Raw genomic sequence first — 21,542 nt, 5'->3', positions numbered from 1 at the left:
CCTGGCAAGCGCGCTTTTCCGATCCCGACGGCTGTCGCTGGAGGAGGTGCGCGGAGTTTTCCCGCTTGGTGCTCCGCCGTGAGGTGTGAGTTTTTCCCGTCGTGCTCATAGTTCGCTATTTCTCAAGCTTCGGAAGTGAGTCCTACCGCGAGAACTGTAGTCGGAGACAAGTTCGAACCGTGGGTCTAGCCTGTGGTCGTGGTTCAATTGCTCATCACCGGAAATACTTCCGCTGTCCGGAGCGCTTCGGTAGACATCCGTGTGAATTCTTAAATCGGCCGTGTGGTTTGTATTGGTAAGTTTTCGCGAGCACTTCAAGACCATGGAAAGAATTCGACGGCGCGAGCTCCCGACAAACAACCGCTCGTCGGAGCACTTTTGGCTTCTTCTCTTTTGAATTCTCGCCGATGATCCGATATTTTCTTCTTTTTCTGCCAAGAACAATATGACCGTGCCCAAATATCTCTGTGGTCGTTTCGAGGCGGACGGGGAAAATCATATTGACCGCCGCGAGCTTTCTTGAGGGATCGATGATGCCTCTGGTTTTCCCGCCGCGATCCGGCCAAGTCTCCCCTGATACGTTTTTCCATAGGGAACCGAAAAAGATGGAAAAGCCCGATTATCTAATGGCTGCTAATTCGTTATGTCGTTGCGCGAGAGAAGCGTGCCGAGCATCAGCGGACAAAACGCTCTGAATTGACGGACGAACAGACGGAAGAATGTCATAGAACGATGTCTGATCGTAATTACATGGCTTGCCCGAGCGCCGCGCGGATCGTCGATCGATCGATGGTAGGCTTTCGTTCATGTTTTTCGGAGCTTTCGGAATGACTGCGATCACTCCAGCGCTCACGACGCGATTTGGATGAATAGGAATGCTCCTTGAGAGCGTGGAGAGCTCGATCAGGGTTGTCAATTGCGGTAACAAGATCAACGACGGAAACTAGAGGACCTTCGACCTATTCTTTCTCGGACGAACTTCCGGACTAACAGCTGTCGGAGCGATCACGTCGTAACATCCGACTCGGAGTGCTGCGAGCGAATCCTTCGCCGATCGAACGCACCACCGACAGAAACTCGCAAGCCTCCGAGCGTCCACGCTCTCGACCAAGCGAGACGATGGAACGCCGCGGGGGAGAAGTTGTTGCGGAAATTTTTAAGCTTCATACACTCTTCGACGCGGATCGACTCCATCCAGATCCAGAGCCGTCCGTAGAGCATGCTTGCCAGCACTCAGGAACGTTGAAAAGGGAGACGGGAAAAGACTCGGAAAATCTTCCGAGCTGAACGGCACGGAGGGAGTCTGCCCGACTGGGTGGGAAGTCGGGATCTCTTTTGTACGCAAATGCCTCAGAACACGAATCCAATGGAGCAAATAAGTAGGTGAATCCATTCTGCTCTATTCGATTTCGCGTCTTTTTTCAGCAATTCCTCTCCGTTCGTGCCCATCGGCAGCTCATGCCGACCGACGTAGAGAAGAATGTGACGCGAGACTATTTATTCGGACATAATATACTCCGCCGCCGGCGGAAGCTGGTCCCATTCGGTGCTCATGTACATAGTTCGCTGAAGAGTCAGGGAATTTGATGCCGTGGTGGGTCAACTTCGGTCGAGGTAGGCGTCGATCGTTCGCCCTGTGCAATGGGATTATACACTTCGCTAATAGCTCAGGCACCAGAGGAACAGTGAAACGAGAATTTCGTCTGAACTTTGGGTCCGAATTATCTCTCTATTTTCATGATTGACTTCCGCTAAGCTGATCGAGTCGAGGAACGGGGAGCAATTCTCCTTCTTTCGTCCGAACAGAGCGGCGTAGTGCAACGCTCGTTGAGAGCGTGAGTTACGGGTGCCAGGGCAAAAACCGGACTCCATTAATGCGGAAGTTGGGACTTTCGCGAAAACTCGATTCTGGCAGACATAACTAATAAAAATCCTGTCCAAGTGCCTCAAGTCATTAGACGAAAATAAAGGAAAGCGAACTCAGGTTTAAGCCGGGACGCCGCGCCCACTGAACCACTAGTCACTCCGAAGCTGCTCTAGCGAGAGAACGACGACCGGGCACCGGGTTGGTCGCTTGGCTGATCGGCTGGTGGCTTGTTTGCGCTCGGAGCACCGAGGAACACCTTGCACACGGACCTACACACGCAAACACGCTCGCCAACTCTAATCTTCAAGGCTTCAGCAAGCGGTCTAGATATGTACATATGCATTAGCGATTGGCCGATTCGCCAACGTTGAAACGTTGTCCGAAGGGAGTCGATGTCGAGACGGCTTCAACGAGCCGTCATATTCTTCCCGTAGGGCGAGGGGCTCGGGATTGTTGCAGCTGAATAAACACCCGAATCGAAATAGACCTCGATCGCGGAATTGTTTGCTTGAACGAGGAGGATTCTGATTCCTCGTTCCCCGCGCAACCCGGGACTCGAAACTCTTATAACGTGTTTCCCTCAGACTTCTGGGAGGTGTTTGGATCTCTGAAACCAGTCTGCACGGATTAGATCAAACACCGGCTCCCGTGTTGCCGGGCAGGACGAGCAAAGGACGTGGAATCCACTATTAGAGTCCTAGCTGGCGGACAAGAGCGCCGGATTAGAGGCACGAAGAACACGAGGGATCCTCAAAATTGTAGCGTGTGGATCCCCGTAAAATATTCAGAGACTTCATTCTCATTCTCGGAATCTCATTCCCTTTGAAGGATCCCAATACTCTCCGACGGAAGACCTTATCGAGTGACGATGAACGTGATTTCCGCGAAAACTCGAACGATCCGACTTCCCCATCCATGGCCTGATAGAAAGCCGTGGGCAAACAAAGAATAATCATCGATGGACAGATATTCGTACAGCGTGTTCGTCTCTATCGAATATGATCGAGTCCGAATTCCCGGCACGAATTATCATGAACTCATAGCGTGCTCGTTGCTCTCACGTGGCCCCACTGAAGCTGTTCGATAGAGTTCAAGTTATTTGCTCTACGTTGCGTGGAGCACAGCTGCGCAACTCTTACTTTGTGTAAACGAGGCACAAGCCGGGCGCCTGTCTACGATCGAGTGCTTTCCATACTAAAGCGCTGCTCACTGCTCAGCTTCGACCACACAGTTTACGAGTCCCTCCTCTGAATGTCCTGATCCACCTCCGCGCATTTATAATGCTCCAACAGGCTCCAGGAATGCGCCACCGAGACCTGAACTTTCAGTTCGGATACCTACGTTGAGGAAAAACCGGGGCTTCCAAAGATTCCGATGTGACGAACACTGATTCGCTCCTGATATCAAGTCGAGGAGAATATGCGAAACCCGGATTCTGTTCACGTACTTACGACCCGAAACAACATGGAGAAAAACAGCGAAAGGTTTCGAAACCGTGCACTTCGCTCTTGCCGTGACCACGAGCTTGGAATTTCCGTGGTGTGCGTGGAGCATTCGCTTCCGGATGAAATTGTAGGTTCCCGGGTCTCGACATTTCCAACAGGCACGCTCTGGAACACCGGGAGGAACGCCGTCGACGAACTCTCGCGAACCTCCCTTTTGATTCGTGTCGATAAACTTGGCATCCACTGAAACTTATGCCGGCGCGTCGCGATGTAGACCTATGTACATGGTCGGCTCGTGGTACGAGCGAAGCTGCCGTCTCTGTCAACGTGGGACGATGTATTCGACGGAGATTCCGGGTTCCCGTATCGGTGACGGAGAGCGAGTTTTCCCGCTACGACGCCGATGTGCCCGTCGTAGAACTTAAGCAACGATACGATCTCATGACTGGAATCCGCTATTTTTTCCGACTGAGAAACGACAAACTGCGGAACTTCTTCGATGAGAAATAATGATTGCTTATGCCTTCTGTTGGGAGCTCAGTCGTTGTCTACTCACCACGTCCAGTGTCTCATCTTTTTCGAAAGATGAGACGTCGTGGCCGGTCCTGCCGGTCGGACTGTCTCCGTCCGAGTGGAAAGGTCACTGCCATCCGTCCACGGCCTGCGGAGCAGACTTCCCCAGATCCGGTGGGAGTTTCCCTGCGCGTTCGTCATATTTAATTTCGAAAGACCATTCGCGTCGAGAACTGCTATCCGGCTCGGCTCCCTCGGAATACCTATTTGAGTCCTGAGCTCGCCGCCTGAGGGGATCACGTCTGTCGAGCAGCCGAGTTCTCCCACCCGATCCTGCTTACATGGTCGTCGTAACCAAACATGTGGCCCGATCGGTGCCTGATCCAAATTGAAAGCTGGCAAACCTCGTTCTGCGATACGGGCCGAGCCGAACAAGGTCTCCGCTTCTCTCGACGAGTAATGAGAGCGGCTCAGCGCCACGATGGGTACGTCCATAATGAGTTCCGCAAATCCCTTTCTAAGCAAATTCTGTTCGTGCGGATCGAGATCCATCAGAGACAGGTGCTCGGGAGCAGGTCATGTGGGAGGTTCATCCTGGGAGCCTTGATTGAACTCCGCCGGGAAAGAGATTCGCCACGATTAAGCGAACTCGATATTTCTCACTCGGTTTTCTAAGTTCCTACGGTTCTGTGGAACCCGCCCGCTGCGGAGAATCACTCTGATCACGCGAGAAGGATCGTTTTGTGCTACACGTACAGCAGTCTATGTCTCGTCTCGGATGAGCAAAGCCCGAGGTTGAATCAACTAGACATGAGGGAGGATTAGGAAAAACTCCGGGCCGCCACTTGGTCCTGGGAGCCACGTCCTACCATGACAACTAAAACGTTTTAGCGCGAGAGCGTCTGGGGACGGCTCGAAACGCCCCAAACGGCCTCTGATGAGACGGGACAGCGAGTAGTGCTGGAGGTATTTTCCCGCTTGATGAGGTGAGGTAGAGAATCACCTCAGACTTTATTGCGACGACGACTTCATTCTGGACGATTCAACATGGACGATCTCGTCACTCGACTCGCTTCGTCATTGATTCAGTCTGACCCCACGCGCCCGGTCGAACATTCTTCCGCTTCATGCGAAAGTCTCTCACAATCAAATGCGATTACTCTTACTTAGGACTTTCTGGGACCGGTGATCTAGACGGTTTCCTCTATGTGCATGCGAAAGTCTCTTAGTCTCACAGTCATATCTACCATGGGCTGACTGTTATGCTCCGAATGATCGGAGAGGAACGAAAAGGACTCGATGAGATCGATTCCCATATCTATGGTGAGGGACCTGTGGAGAGAAGCTCTTCGAAAACAGACCGCGACGAGGCAGGCCCCCAATGACGACTCTGCAGGCGGATCCGTAACGTTGTCAAAGCGTGAAGTCTCTCCTTCTCCTCGGGACGAGCCGTCGGCGTCGCGTCAGCCTCTTGTAGAAGCGAACGGGCAGTAGACGTTTCCAATAAGACCGTCGATAGAACCCGCTTGGAGCGGATTCAGGAGCTCCAAGAGCCAACCCCGACCCGAGTTCAGTTCCATCTGTTCCCGATCGGAAGCTCGCGTGGAGGGACCCGCTGAACAAACAAATTCGCGTGGGGGTTGAACTTTGAGCAGTGCCGTCTGTATGCTCGGGAGTTCGTTCCTGTTCTTCTGATTCGAATCCCAGAGAAGGCGAAAGAAGCCGAGCCCTGGTCCAGTACCGATCGCGGATAGTTAGCCGCACATGGGGGCACGCATGCGGGACCCATTCAGGGGGTTGGTCGAAACCGATCCGAAATATGAAGGCTTCCCTGAGGATCGCGATCTTGCCCGTGCTCCTCCCACCCCTGAATCAGGCTGTCCTCGGCGGACTCTGGGTCTCTGAGTTCTCGAAATGTCACCTTGGAAAGGTCGAAGCGGGGGAGCTCTCTAGGTCGACCAGCTATGCCGAGGACCTTAGAGACGCGGGTCGGAGTTTTTTTTATGGGTCGCACAATTTACCACTCGAAGCCGTCGTAAGGCCACCGGGCACACGGCTATAAGGCGGACCGTTGGCCACATCTCCCGACTCCCTTGTGAAATAGGAGTCAAGAGGGAGACGGGGCAATTTAACTCTTTGGGTTGAATGGCCCTCGATGGAAGATGCCCAAGTCAGAGCGAACTGTTCTCATTGGAAGATTGGGAGAAAATAAAGTTGTAGGCGTTTCCGCTGCGGCAGATCCCTGGATCGAGTGGAATTTCCTGAACTATTCGATCACACAAAACGGTCTCGATTTCGCCTCCTCCTGTTCGATATTCGAGGTAGGAAATCCGTTTCGCCCCCCCACCGCAGGCGGTTCGCGAAGAGAGAATATTCGGCTGTAGAAATCTTCTTCTCCAGCACAGAGCCTCGATCCTCTATCCGTCGACGGAGTGGACCACCTTGTAGAGTCCTGCGCTCGATGGCCTAATTGGTCTGTGTGGGCAGAGAGCAGAGAGGGATGAGCACCAGTAAGCCCGATGCGAGCTAGAGGCTCTTGTTGGAAGGACGGCAGTCACTTGCTTGTTATATATTGGCGACGTTTCCACTCAGCTGCTGACGTGTCTTCGAATCCCGTGGCCGGAACCTGGGCGAGGCGTAGATCCCTGACAATTTCTCTTGGTGAGGATTTCCGTCAAGCTCCAAGAGGCGGAAGCAGGGCCCTGTCTCGCCAAGATCCCTCTGAGCCGCTGGGAAGGAAAACCCACTGAGCGAGTTGAACAAGCAGGTGGATATTTTCCGTCGAGACAAAATCCCTTCCCGCACGGGAAAAGGAGATGATGATTGGGCTTTTCGCGCTCCGAGAACGTCGATGAAAATTTTTTCGCCCCGTTCCGGAGGCATTCAACGGAGGCCTTGAAAACTTCGCTGAGTTCTGTGGGACGTCTTCTTCCGATCCAAGCCCCCATTGTCAGGAAAGTTGATCGCATTCTCTGACGCGGGGCAGTGATTCCCGATGGACGGGTCTCGAGAGCGGAATTCCGAGAGTCGAGTTGAATCAGGACTCGTTCGCGTGACACGGCCCGATATTTCCCCGAACCTAGTGATACTCCCCCGACATCTCTCCGTCCGCCGCCGCTATGCTGATTGAGTGATCTCAAAATCAGCCGTCTTCCGAGAAAGTCTCTCTATGGCTTAGAGGACGACATCATTGCCTCTCCCAGCATAAGGATCGATTTCAGTTCCTTCTCGTTGCGGAAGTCATAAGATCGTACCTTACGCCCCGTCGATAGTGTCCGACTGCTCTAGCTTCGATGGAGATTCACGCACTCGGAACAAAATTGCGTCGATATTATCTCTGTGTTGGAGAGTCGCGGGGCGGCGGCGCGGCGTTTCGATGGCGAAAGGATCTCAGAGGTGGAGTTCCGGAAAGCGCATGTGATGAAAAACTTCTTGAACGTTGCTCTGAGCCATGGATCAAGTCTCTGAGCCGCAGGCGTCGAGCACCGTTTTTGCCACCTTCCGGAGCTCCAGACTCTTCAATGTTTCCGCTTACTTCTATTCACTACTCGGCAAGCTCGTTTGAGCACAAAAATCAAGAGCGAGCGAAATAACTGGAAGCTAAATCCCCTCGAAGCTTCGTTTCAAGTCCAATTTGCGGAAAAGGTCGAGATCTGTTCTTCCGATTCCAGCCGCTCGAACGCGATTCGCAGGAGGGCAGCTCATCGCAGTACCACTCGGAGTAAAGTTCATTGGAGCACTTGCTCAATTGTCCGATACTTAAAGAATCTCCCCCGAACTGCAGGGATTATTATTCAAATAATGACGGTCTTCCGTCTGATGCGGACTCGTCGACTCAGCTCCTTTTGAATCACGACGCGAGAAATCCGAGGCTAACGAGTCCCCATTCCTCCCGCTGTTCGCGGTCAGTGTTCTTGCTGTCTTTCGGCAAATCGTACTTTATGATGCTCTCGATGTATTCTTATCCCGGCCAATATCATAGCCGTCCTCGTAGGCGCCGCCTGCATCATTAAGTAGATCGTCCTCCTGCTTGTCATCGGTTCGCTTCGTCCCGCAACATAACTAAGGAGTCTTGTTGTCATTAAGCTTGTCATCGCAAACAATACAAAGGATATAAACTCGATTCTCCTCGAAGCAGAATTTTTCCTCGCACGAATAGCGCCTCCCCGACGTACATTCAATCACGTTTCCCGGCAAGGGATTCCGCGTCGTACTTTCGAGTGAGATCTGCTCAAGGGGGAGGTGAATCGGAAGGAGCGCTCGGAGATTCCGATGTCTCTCTCGAGTACCCGCTTGAGAGCCGAGAAACTCACGCGAGTATGAGACGTAACTCCTAGCGAGGATAGCGGGCAACTCAAATGCGCACTGTGTCTCGGGGTCGCCATTACGTGGAGGGGAAACGTAGCAGAGCAGTCAGAACAGTAGAATAATTCATGGCCAACACCAGCCACTGTTCCCAAGGGAAGCGCTCCGGGAAGGAAAGGCATAAATAAACCAGTGGATCACAGAAGTGGACAAGCACAGCTGCAAAGCAGCGACCGCCTGGATGGCACTCGCAACACTGTGGTGACTTGAAGCAGGAGCCGGGCGCAGTCGATTCGTTGTGACGAGGAACAAGGCACGATCGGCTCAAACGGAACCCGTCCGGTTGTTCCCCATCCTGGACATTCGACAGACTCAATTTTTCTGGGTTCCGGAACGTAAAGCAGATTCGGAGAACTTCCAGGACGAGATCAGGATCTTTGACGTTCCAGCGAGAGAAGTTTACTCAGGAAAATCTGTCTCCCAGAATGGGTCCCAGGGACCCATTCTTCAAAGAGTCTGATACCGTGGTCGGGTATTGAATGTTGTCAGAGCCACTGGCATCCATCGTCCAAGGGCTGCGGCTCTCTATCAGCTCAGCTGATGTGAGTTCCTTCACAAGCATGACCGACGAGGCCGGCAGTTTCTTGGTGCGGGACGTGACCGAAGGGTCGGGGTCGATACACATCTCATAGATTCTCTGGCAGACGATTACCGAGCTTAGGGCGGGAACTCAATTTTCAATTCGATCGAGTTCATTCAGACACGATTGTGAGGGTTCGCTGCAAGGTCAATCATCATCATGCCTGGACCCCGAAGCAAAAGATTCCCGTCCTTTCGATATTGCCAGGAAGGGCTCGGAAGTTCAATATCGCGCTTATGCCCGAGACAAAGGATCATGTTCCCTTGTCGTTGTTCTGCCCATGGCTCTCCACGACGATTGTCTTCCGCTGCAGCATCCCCCAGGCCCTGATGACTCCATCCAGCACAATGAGATCACCACGGCGGGGCAGGCTTCCGAGAGGCGGAATCGCAACCACAAGACTTATCCGCACTAGGGTCTCCCTTCGGCCGACGCCTCAATTAGACCGGGCAGAACCTTCTGGAGCGCGTCGGCTCAGGAACGCATTCAGCATCAATTTATCAATTCGTTCGCGACGGTACGCGGCAACAATGTGAGCCGTCATTTGATCTCTCGATCGGAAGTGGAATGCCCCGCAATCGAAAGGGAAATCCGCGCTGTGAAATTCCCGAGAGGCGGAGCGCATGCCCCATGACTCCGAAGCGGCTTATTCGGCTTCTGAGATTAGACTTCGGAGGGCAGTCACGGTCGCTGCTTGTTAGCGACGCTCACCGGGAACCATTCGCTGTTCGCGAACAAACGAAGCTTTTCTTTCGAAATAGATCGTCCAGAGCAGCTCCACTGTGGTCTCACCCTACGCTCCGTCCGGGGCGGAACCGCGCCCGAGAGCTTGACCAATTGACCGAACAGATCCGAGGAAATTTCAGAGATCAAAATCAATGAGCGTCATGGAAAGGCTAGAAGGTCACACTTTAGGTTGCAGCAGTCCGTGATGCCTTTCTCGGAACGGTCTCTTGGCAATGACCAGCAGGGCTTTCGGAATCCCCGATATGGATTGGGAGAGAGAATTCATCCGAACCGTCCCGGTCGACAACGGACCCGAGGAGGACGCGCTATTTGAAGATTTTTCTGAAGCTGTGCGAAGAGTACCTATTTTTAATCTCGAGCCCTCACCTCAAAGGCCTCATCCGCACTATGAGAATCTGAAGTTTAGACTCTCGACCATCTCTTCGCGATAGGGTAGAGTTCGAAGTCCTCTGCAGCTCTCCGTCGGCGTCATACGTGCGATTTCGGTGCCTTCCTTCGCGGTGGTCTCGATCATCTCATCACGCCAACCCATCGAAGAGGGAGGTTCGAAACCCAGGGCCGAGGCGGACCAAATTGCTGCGACCGTCGAGATGGCGCGGGGAATATGAGCGGACGACATTTACATACGGACGGCAATAGTAATTACTTTTTCCAATGAGCATTTCTCCGTCCCTCCCTTGCGGCGACTATGGCTCGACTTTCCTGGCGCTCGTGACCCCATCCCTGAATTGAATCGATATAACGAGATTTTCTCATCGCGGATGCAAGGCTCGATTCGTTTCTCACGGGCTCGCCCGCGTCATTCCGGGAGTTTCCTTTCGCTCCTCTCTGAGGAAAATCCCAAGTATCGATTCTGCGAACCGTTTCCTCGGAGAATGATTCTGAAGACATTCCAATTGATTCATCCCCCGTAGATGTACCCGAGAGCGCTTCGCACGAGGAACTCGTCCAAAGAGGACGGCTAATATTCGAGTGCACGAAGTCGGCTCCCCAACTTATTCCTCAGACGTTCCTCATGCGCAAGACTTCAAGCAGATTCTGAATTCAATACATCTGCTTGAGGAGCTCTCACCCGGAGCGCGATTCAACGTCACTCGAAATTCTCGCCCGGAGAGCTTCCCCTGTCGTCAAGATGAGCTGGTCTCCGTCGAGTTTGCGGGGCTGACATATTTCCGTTCGATTCCAATTTTCGAGCTGAATTTTCTTGTGTGCATAACGCTTTTCAAATGCGGTATCGACGGTGTGCGCCCGATTCTTATGAACCCCTAGGCCCTGCTCCTGAGACAAGATGAATGTGTGCAGAGGCTCGAGATCGGAGCGTTTCCGGATCTCCCCGATGGAATTCATCTGAACGAAGTAACACTTGGAGGCTGAGGAGCTCCCGCCGAAGTGTCTCCCACCCGAAGCTTCTCGTGGAACGTTTGACGTTTCATTCAGCTCAGCTCAACTCGTACATATCCTCAAGGACGAGACGAAAACATCCGGACTTTTATTCGAAGTCGCTGCAGCTTATTCGACAAGGAAGACAGGCGAGATCCCTTCTGAAGGATGACCTGGACTTGGATTCAGCAGGGTAGGAGACGGGTTGGAGACAGAAGGGATTCAGGTTCGTTAGAGCCGTGCTGTTGCATAGCACCGGGAGAGTTTCGAGGCTGCAAGGGAAGACAGGAATCGACACAGCCGGGCCTTCGATCGTCACGGATTTCCAGTTCCCTTCGGAATCGTTTTCCAGGGGCTCGTCCGGGAACGGATGTGCCATCAGACTGCGATTCTGAACAATTCTTCTATGAGACTCATTGAGGGTTTTCATTCTCTCAAAGTATCTTCCTTCCATTGAGAATATCTGGTAGGAGGGAATGAAACAATGAATAACAAGCGACTCTGGGTGCACCACTAATGTTAAGCTGCGACTCGAAATACATACGGATTTCAGGCCACCCCCGCACGGTTTCCCTACAGGTGAATGTACCACTTCACCGCAGTTGGGTGTAGTTCAGACTTGCGCTGAAGCCAGGGTTTGTTTGTCAATCCGAGTGGTATGATGAGAGCTCAAGCTCGGGTGCATGGACGCCTCTTATTAGCCGTCGGTTCTCGGTTCTCGAATCTCTCGGGCATTGCGAGTCTCTTTTGGGCGTAGGTCCGAGCGGCCTCTGTGAATACTCGAAACATTCCGCATCGAATCCTTAATCCTAATAAAAATACATAATGTTATGGTAATAATTGAAATATAGCGGTGATGAATGGAGCAATGATCTCTACGACGTAGCTCCACGGGACGGAGGCGCCTCTTCTAGTCGTAACTTGCATCTCCGACCGACTAAGCTCTCGACAGCGAACATTTACTTCCATCAAAATGAACTCGCACTCTCGCCGTCGACACCTCTTGTATAAAAATAAAAACCTACGGGAGGCTCAGGCTGCCCACATCGTAAATCCTCCGTTCGAGGATGGATAGATTCGTATATTAGAACCTCGTATTCGGAGCGGGTCTCCGAGTCATCGCAGTCAGCTCGTTCGGAGAGCTGGCAATAACTTTTTTAAGCGCTCGCAATCAGCTCTCCGAGTCCGCTCGCAATGAGTTCTTCGGTCGGTTCCGGGGCAGCCGTGCCGAATGGGACCGCCTACCGACGAATGCGGCAGACTTCCTCGCGGATCGGGAGTTTATTCAATTCGTGGAGAAACAGCATTCCCCCCACTCGTCGCGTTGAGAGTAGGAGGCTGGAGCTTGATGCAGTTATCCAGTCCGGAGGACGCTCGAGCGACGTCCGAGAACCAGACTGAGTGGGAGCGCATCCAAACTCAGTGAGACCGAGAAAACAACACAGCCTCTCTGTCGGTCCCCAGTATATCGAATCGCCCCTCGGAATCCCCGAAGACGTCTCCGGGCGATTGCCTGCTCAGCAAACAACCAAACAGTGGAATGGCTGACCACCATGTTGCTTCCTTCATCTTCCCGTGAACGTCCACCGGGAAGACGAAGTCTTCGGAGCATCCCTATGCGGACCAATGAGGTAACGAGTGATGCTGCCGCTACCTTGCCGCTTCCTCTCGCTATTGGTCTCTGCTGTGTGTATTAATTTCCCGAACGTGCGATGCGCGTCGCAATTTCGCCCGGGGAATTCCTTCACTCCCCGATGGACGGTCCGGGATAAATGAAAGCTTCAGCGCTTGTGTGATAATCACGATCCTCCTTTTTGTTTGGTGATCGCGACGTTTCTCCCGGGGAAGCATCGCGTCTCGTCTGATAGCTACTCCTGAGTTACGCAGCTCCTGACGATGACTCCATGTGATTTTTTCCGAGAGTCTGCCGAGACCAGGCATCGGAACCTGGAAGGCGAAAGATGGAAATTGTCAATTTAGAATAGTTCTAGGAGGAGGAGCTGCTCTGAGCCTCCACGGACGAATCCCCGCAAAACGGTCGATGGTCGTTCCTCTGACCTGAGTGACCTATCCGTCAAAAAAGGAGCCGGCGAAAATCGACCGGTATATTTCAATGACGGAATCGGGGGCAAAGTTACCAAGAGGAAATTGCGTCAAGCATTTCGTGGATTCGATTGCCTTCCCTCCCTTTGAACCGGACTGTGCGTCTGCCGGTTCGGAAATAGGCCCTCGAGCTCCAATTCGAGAACGTATCTGATCATCGGTTCCCTGCCGCTCATGTCTGCTCTCGATTCGATCGTTGTGCGTCGCGAACACCGGAAACGGCGCTGGACCAAAAGGTTGCGACAACAAATGCGCCGGCCCGCTCCCTAACGATTATTTATGGGAAGATTTCATGAATAATATGCGCGTGTAGGCAAGGATTAGCAGCTGCTATCGTCTATGGTACTCTCCACGCGTTCGTCGATGTTGGCGGGGTTTGCTCTAGGCTCTATCATGGAATTTTCCAGGGGAGAAGCACGTCAGACACTCCGAGCAAAGGGCGAGCGATTCAGAGCTCTCTCCAGGAGGTCCGAGGCCGGAAAAATGTCTCTTTTGAGAAAAGTCTCCGTTCCCATGCTTCTCTGACTAAAGTCCGGGACCATAGGATCGGAGCAATGTGTGCCAATGCCACTGTTTCCCTCTCAGAATTCCACCAAGGGGAACACTCGCTCTCGTTCTGGGCAGTCAACCCACGGGTTATGCACAGTTCCTTGAGCTCGCCACCTTGACGGAATTTAGGGGGAGGCTCGAGTCACTTCACGGTTCACCGTGCTCAGGGAAAACTTCGGGCTCTACTGACCCTGCCAGCCTGCTAACTCTTTGTTGCCCTTTCTCGTTGCCTATGTTGCGCCCGCTGCGACAGTGCTCGCAGATCTCATTGTCTCCGTGAGTTCTTCTTATTAACAGCCCTCAGCAAGAGCAGACGAAGGCGGGAGACTCACTGTAGGAACGAGGGTCGAGCAAGATAGAGAACTCGAGCTCTCCGTGGAGTTGGATTGCGTAATCCTCTCGTAGTCTCGACTCCACTCGAGCATCACTAAACCAATGCGGGGTTGTCCGGGCGCTCTTACAGCCACACGGGGAGAGGTCGGCGTGCGATGCGCCGAGGGTTCATGGCGTGCTCCGAACGATTTTTGTTGCGTTTGACGGAAAGGGACCTCAATTTTCCGCTCTTAAATAAAACACGAACACAATGCTTGTCTTCGATAGGTACCTATTTGCATGTGGCTCGTTTATGGCCTCGTCTGACATAATCTGAGTGAATGCGACTCGCCGCCGCCTCGCTTATTGAGCGTCGGAGGTGCGTGAAGCCACCCGCTCGTCTTCTCCAAGTCAGCTGGGGGAGCGTAAAAGCACGCGCTCCGATCATGACTGCGTTTGAGCGCCTCCTGCATAAAACTCAGGCTCTGCACGTGCCAAACATAGTATCAGGGGGTCGGCAAGAACCTTCTTCGAGCGAAATAGGAGCCCCAAACGGCAAGCAGCTGGTGCGCGGGAGCCTCGCGTTTAGCTCCCTCTTATGTAATATCGATGGTCGAAAAATCGAGCCGGCGGGCAGCTCCCCAGGTCCTTAGAATCGTCCTGCAAGGTTGTCCTCTGCTCTCGAAACGTAGTTTCCGGGAGGGAAGGCAGCAGCAGGTGGTGCCCCCACCGGAATGGGAATCGAACGTCGCGTCGGGATTCTCTCTGCTTCGGACGTTATTAAGCTACAGCCAGCTGTTCCACGCTCTATGTGTTTGGGACGATAAAAAACTCAGCGCTGCTCGACGAAGAAATGGGCAGAAGGAGCTCCTCGGCATGTCCTCTAACGAGATTGTTTTGAATCCACAGAAGACTACATTCCGGTTATCTACGCTTCGTCGCATGCACCCCCGACGCGGAGGCCATTCAGGAACACCAGAATCCGCCGACGACGATTTCTGGATAACGATTACGTAGATCTTGAGAGCGTGAGTATATAGATAGCATATCTCGTATGTCGGGCGGGCGCCTCGCGTGATGCCTCGTATTAGCGTTTAGTCGATTACGGTAGTGAGGTAGCTAGTGAGCTTTGGATTTCTCCACGGGGGATCGGTAGCTACTCCTTAGCGTATCTAGCCACAACTACCGTCCCCAGCGTGTTGCATGAAAATCAGACCTCGCCGAACAGCCGCTAGTTATTCCGGCGACGACAAGGCGATTCATCAAGAGCCTTCCGCGAGACTGAGGCTTGTCGGGGAATCTGGCTTCGATCTTTTGCCCCCCCTCCTCCTCCGCTCCTCGGAAGGCAGTCTGCTCCGAGAATTCGGGATTTAATTTCCCGCAGGGTACACGGCCGCTCGGAATCGAGACTGGTGAGGACAGACTGTGTTCGCAGGGTCTTCTACCGAGAACGTCCTATATCCGTCCCGTTCATGGGTTCAAGCTCTTGCCGATGGTGACAGGAGCCTCTTCATACGCTCGGAGGAGTCGACAGAGCGCTAACCTTGGGTTCCTCATTGGTTCCCGCATGGAATTGCTGTCTTGGGAGCAGAGAAGTTTAATTTTCTCCGAGGATCCGAACCTCGCAGCAAAAACAAGGCGTTTGCGCTTGACGAAAGAGTATCGCGATGGATTTCATAAAAGAGCAAGGTACACGTGTCATGTTTCCCATGCGCGCTCTCGCTCGTTCGTTTCTATGGCGTTCCCGGCTCCGGCGCTCTAGTCCCTGCGAGGATGGGACGATCAATTTGTGCAACTTTTCTCTCTGATTCGGAGATTTCGAATCAGCAGCCTCGGATCTCATTAGGGCGCATAACTTTCCCGACAGCGCTTTGCTTCGACGTAACAATGTATCCGCGTAGCAGGTCGGGCTGGGTCTTGTAACAGGTCGTCATGTGTCTGACGGAATTACAAGCATTCCGCCGACACACAAAAGTTTCAGATCTCATCCTCGGCAGCCTGAATAAAAGCTGTCCCTTTCAATCTTCCATGCTTCCCCTTCGCGCCGGAATATTCCGGCAACTCCGGTCTGTCCGAGTTTTTTTCGCTCCGTTGGAGTAGTCGGCCGCTTGAGTCTCAAAGTCTCAAGAAAGCCACGTCCCCCGCCTCCAACACTTCCCTGTCATCAATGAGGCCGCGCGGTTTACTTTGGAGTGAACAGAAGGCAGAAGATCAATTGTCTATCCATCACTTGAGCACTAGCGGAAGCTCGCATCTCATTCGTTGCCGGAGATGGATTGGTGGGAAACCGCGGGACGAGCGTGGAATCCGACAAGCAAAAACGTCCGAGCCTCGAGCGGAACTCAGCCCTTGCCTGAATTTGCGTGGAATGCTTGTTGATCCGCAATTTGATTATCCCGCGAAGTTTGTCAACTAGTCCTTGAGGAGTTCCAGAACGATTGGCGCCCCTCGTTCTGCCGTCAAGTTTTCGTGAATGGAACGGTGGACAATTTCAGAGGGGGAGCGAAAGAAATGCCACTTGAGCTGCCGAGAAGTTCGTTTACCCTGCCTCTCGACACAACCTTGGGATGTCTCTCCCCCGAACAGAAGTCTTTCTCGCTGCTGGCATCGAGCTTCGAATCTGAAGCTTCCAGAAACGGGTAGCGGTCCCGTACCGGGGGTTCCGTCTCGCTCGATCAATTGACTCATTCATCCATCCATCCATCCATCCATCCATCGAGGACGTGTCGCTGGCGTACACGGACGGTCAGACGGACTGACGTTACCGGTGGTCATCTGTGACCGGGTGCAATGTTTCTCAACATGGATTTGGTTGCGTACCTCCTCGACGATCTCGGACGCTTCGCTCTGAATGGGACGATTTTCCTCGTCGGTGCTCGCATCGTATACTGGATAGTAACCGTGATTTGGTTGATGATTACCCTCAGTGAGCTCGCTGCTGCGAGCGAGAGGCTCGAAACCCGAGCTCGCATCACGTGGCACAGACACGATACCCTGCAACCACGCTGGAGTTGACATCCGGATCTGTACATAAGTGTGTGGAGCGCTAGATGATACGGTGGAACGTAACGGATGTTTTCGGTTCGTCGCTTTCAAAGGCGTTTCGTGAAGTGGTATCTGTTCTATTCATTATTCTGTTCGTTATTTCTGGAAGCATTGGTGTAAGGCTTGCACGCTCAGAAAAATGCAAGGACCCGCTCGGAAGATTTCACGGCTTGCTTTTTCGCAAACTGAGCGAAATCTGGGTGGCGGACTGATGCCCATGGAAGTTTCCCTAGAGTGGTCTTTAGTTTTCGATGCAAGCGAAACCAGACAAAATCACCTACGAGCGGAAACTGCTCCAAGATGGAAAAACTTTGGAGAATTGCGAAACTGTTTTCGGCACAACACGCGTGTTCGCTGTGGAACCTCGACCCTACGACTCAACGAACGACCCCAACCGCGGAACCCTTCTCTCCAGAATATTCCTCTGAACTTGAGTAATTTGTCCCGAGGCATCGATCGGTCAATGGAAACCATGGAGTACGAGAGAAATGAATAAAAGCTCTTACTACACCAAGCGCGAGTTCCCCCGGAGCTGTCTTCCTTCGGCCCGAGCGAAACCGACTAAGTACTCACGAATACGGATGTATCTCAAGCTTAACTCGTCGAATTCGGGCCGGCATTGATCACAAACTTCGAGCTCTGCCGTGTCTCGACTCGTTCTGTACATTTGACTGTTGAATATGTTTTCTCGTGACCGTCGGAATTCCCTCCGTCGGAAAAGCTGACGACAATAATCCCCTAAAAACTTCAACGAGTGGTTTCCGCCGCGTCGGATCGCGAAACAACTGTTGCGTGAACTAAGCGAGCCAAGAAGCCGCTACACTGCGAGTTGCCGATCATCGGTCGCAGTGTTCCATAACGAGTTTGTGTTTGTATAAACACCAAAATAGTGGAAGTTCGTCCATCGTGACGGATGTACCGTTACGGAAGCGCGAAAGCGACAGTAAAGCTCCGATGTGCACGCTCCGGGCCCTGCTCCAAATACTTGAGGGTCAAAGATGCATCTCACCGATTGGGCTTAGTGATAGGCTTTGCGGGAATCCCGTGCCCGCTGCTACGGTGGATTTCACCCCAACTAACGGAATAGCATCTCGATGTAGGGTTGAAGCACAGGTTGAGGAAATTTCTCACCAGAAATTCGATCCATCTTTGACCCCATGCCGAATGAAGTTTGGTGTGACGCAAAGCTGATGGCTGTTTTGCGGCGCTTTGCACGGGTGCGCTTCGGCGGGTCGTCCGACAAGAGCCGAGCACAAGAGTCTCGGCCGTCTCGGAAGTATTAAGACAGACTGACAGGGCATCAGAAGTCCATTCAGAATATCGTTGTCGCACTTGATGTCGAAGAAATCACGCTTTTCGAGGGCCGGTGAAAATCCATCCGGTCCCGGACAGCGTGTCCGGCGAGCGGTTTGAGCGTGGCGCCCCGTGAGAGCTCGCGGGAGATAATCTGGAGCAATAGAGCATGACGAATTTCTCGTCTGTCCAATACTTGCGCTCGACGGCATGCGGATCGATGCGTTCAGACGATGTCAGAGTTTGCCGCTATTCGCCGCTCATCCCCAGATACCTCGAAATCTCGGTCTTCGCTCCGGTTCGTCTAGGAGCGCCCAAAGTTGACTATCAACGCTTACGTAGCCCTCTCCAATCGCACACAGCCGTGCGCTTTAGCGTGGTCAGTCGATGTTCACGAAGCCTCCTTGACCTGGCGGTAAACATGCTGTTCGGCCAATACATATCTCACTCGTCGTTCTAAGCTGCATGCTCGGGTCAGGATAGCGGCTGATAATAATATGCGAGCTCGACACGAGCTTCGTGAATTAGGTGCTTTTTTCGGTGAGTTCCCTATGCTGTCCCATCTTCTCCGTTAAACTGGCCAACGGAAGCTGGCTCCAGCGTGAGACATAACATTCAGATGTATGAGCTTCGGATTTTCATGGATTCCCACGATCGGCGCGAAAACATCATGTCAATGGCTTCGACAAGCCGTTGTCTGTTCGAAGATATCGATCTGGGATCGAGCAACGGATTACGGAGGATTAAGGTTGTGCGGCGATGGCTTCCGAAAAAGGAAATGCTCGTCGGGGCTCTGCGGGGACGAATATCTGGAGTCTTTTTCCCATCAGTCATTCGGGATCCCACCGAGCTGGGTTTCCGTGGTTCGAAGCTTTCTAAGATCCTAGATGAGTTATCCAAGAAATCATGGTCGGGTTCCATTTAAGAATCGCAACGTAGAGCTCCTCAAATAGCGGAATGAATGTTCGTCCGAGGTGCGGATTAATTTGACTTCAGCTCGCTTAATTTGTAAGTCATGATTATTTCCTGCAGGATAATTGCGACATTATCACGAAGGTCACCCCGAAGAACTATCACTTTATATTGAGTCTCGAGAAAGCATCGGGGTCAGAACCTTCAGACTCAGCGACGCCGCCGGCCTCTTCCGAGGACCTCGAACAAGATTCGTCGACCGATACATTCACCGTTGCGACAGCGAGCGCGACGTCGGACGAAGCCGAATTCGGTGAGTACGCTAACTAGTGACTGAGCGGTGTCATTGACCCACCCTCGGGTCGGGTATGGGTAGCGGCCCGATTCCCCACTTGAAGCTCTGCGGGTCGCAGCGAATAACAGCTATTCTATTAAACAATTCCGGCTGATTAAATTCTCCCCTGGATTGATTGATCGATTGACCGATTTATTTATTCATTGAGTATCCAATTTCCACCCGGAGATCCGACACTCTGCCTCGAATCGTTTGTCATAGCGGGACAATTGCACTTTCCGAATATCACCCTTATGTGACAGATAGCGTATTTCCGGTGCGTAAAGGTCGGCTGAATGATCTCCTGTGCCATAAGCGTGATCATTGGGCCATAGAGGAAAGGAAATTGTTTGCAATCGATCAAGCGAACCGTCACAAACCACACAGACTACCGTTGCCCGCGCATCCAATCCTCGTGATGCAGGCCACAGAATCCGCCAGATGGTGTCAGCGTCACGTTTTCTCTGTGCTGGCGCTCTGCCACCGGCTGCGCGGCGAGTCCGGGAATTTACCGTCAGTAGAAGCAATTTTCGAGCTGACGCTAAGAATTTCTGCCGTCGTGCCTGGACACGCAATGATGTAATATATGTCCTCTAAAATCGCTCACAGAGTTCGGAACGATCTCGGAAATCGCCAAAGAAGCCATCGTCGATGTAGAACAATCAGAACACATTACGGCAGACGCCATGATCGAAGAGTTCGCTCAGCGAGCTGTCAACGGCATTATCGACGATGCTCTGAAGCAAATGAAAGTCGAGGAGGAGAAGAACAGTGAGTACAAAATTTGCTCGGAGGGATTGGCAGACGTTCCTCTCCGAGACGATCCAGCCCGGTAAACTTCTATCGCAAACTCGCTCATCTGCTCGCAGCGATTCCGCCCTTACCTCTCCCCCTCCTCCCCACTGGAAGTCAATCTACCGGTTCTCTTTGTTCCTTCCTCTCTGACCGAGGCAGTGGGCAGTGTTTGCGATTCAAACACGGATCGCTTTCTAGGTGAGCTCTTGAATCAGCCAGGATGCTCCGGAATAACGCCGACGGAGCTCTATGCGGAGAAGGTGGCTCGCACGATTATGGGCGGCGTTATGATCGAGAGCAACAGACGACGTCCGCCTCCGATCGTAATAAGAAATTCCAATTATTCGGATCCCGCGACTGAAATTTGCTCCGACGATCAAAAACATATCGGTCAATACGCAGATCAGATGGCAACGGTGAGTTCCGTGCAGTTGATGACTGGGATTCAGACGAGCCGCTCATCCGAACGAGGGCAGATGACGGAAGAAGACAAACTTTCTCATTCTTACAAGAAGTCGGACCAACCGTTTGACAGTCTCGGTTTCCAACCTCAGGGTATCATGGCTAATATTAAAAAACAGCTGGAGTACCCTCCATGTCTTTGCAGGAGATATTGCAGAGTGCTCTCCATCCTGTCCCCACCCAGACGGTTGCTAAAGATGCCGATGTCGTTCAGGAAACGCCAGCGAAAGACTCCCCAGCTTCACGGCTCTCCGGAGTCAAAGAGGTTCTCAAACAAAGCGTGCGAGAAAGTGGGAATTTTTTAGGTGAGCCCCTTTCCGTTCTCGACACCTCAGATTCATTCAGCCGCCGTTGCTTGGCGAGACGCTTGAGATTCTCTGATCCTTTTGAAAATCAGAACCCTCACTACTACGCTGTCACCTCCCCGTTCCAGGAGAAGGTGCCACGTCTCCAGACAGTGGGGAGTCGTCTCCGAGAGCACCACAGGAAACCACTGCAACGATCAGCCAGCTGCCACCACCTCTACCACCGCCGCCTCTGCCGCAAAAGCTGCCCAATCAGCCCCAGGAAGTCCAATCAGAATGCTCTCCCGCATCCGATCGTTATCAATTGGACTCTCCTCGCGATTCAAGTTGGGCCAGCCTCAACGTTCCGAAGAGCATTGAGGATATTCAGATCGACTGCGGCCAACGGAAGTACGTTCGCATCGAAGATGCTTCCAAAGCTATGTGGTCCGCCCTCCACAACAGAAGTTATCGCTGCATTCACCAGTAGAGAGGATTCGATCCAAGTCTGCTACGGTTCACCCGGGAACCGCCCGCCCCCACTCCCTTCGTCTGA

The 21,542-nt window shown here is 52.7% G+C and overlaps 1 protein-coding gene across 1 annotated transcript; it reads left to right on the top strand.

The window, feature by feature from the left end:
- The first annotated feature begins 16,651 nt into the window (after positions 1-16,651).
- LOC108864136 (uncharacterized) lies at positions 16,652-21,476 on the top strand. The gene is made up of 6 exons (XM_018639140.1): positions 16,652-16,762; positions 19,232-19,424; positions 20,055-20,216; positions 20,439-20,656; positions 20,848-21,007; positions 21,136-21,476. The coding sequence occupies exons 1-6, from the start codon at positions 16,652-16,654 to the stop codon at positions 21,474-21,476; spliced, it is 1,185 nt and encodes a 394-aa protein (XP_018494656.1).
- The last annotated feature ends 66 nt before the right edge of the window (positions 21,477-21,542 follow it).

Source organism: Galendromus occidentalis, unplaced genomic scaffold (assembly GCF_000255335.2).
Source record: "Galendromus occidentalis unplaced genomic scaffold, Mocc_1.1 scf7180000077383, whole genome shotgun sequence".
NCBI lineage: Eukaryota > Metazoa > Arthropoda > Arachnida > Mesostigmata > Phytoseiidae > Galendromus > Galendromus occidentalis.
Note: the sequence above shows the minus strand (reverse complement) of the source record. Positions and strands in the feature narration are given on the sequence as shown.

What these genes read in the sequence shown, in the direction of transcription:
- LOC108864136 (XM_018639140.1), top strand. Translation starts at nt 16,652, where the DNA reads ATGTTTCTCAACATGGATTTGGTTGCGTACCTCCTCGACGATCTCGGA. An exon ending in TCGTATACTGGATAGTAACC is followed by an intron (nt 16,763 to 19,231) that starts GTGATTTGGTTG and finishes TATTTCCTGCAG; the next exon opens with GATAATTGCGACATTATCAC. An exon ending in AGAAAGTGGGAATTTTTTAG is followed by an intron (nt 21,008 to 21,135) that starts GTGAGCCCCTTT and finishes TCCCCGTTCCAG; the next exon opens with GAGAAGGTGCCACGTCTCCA.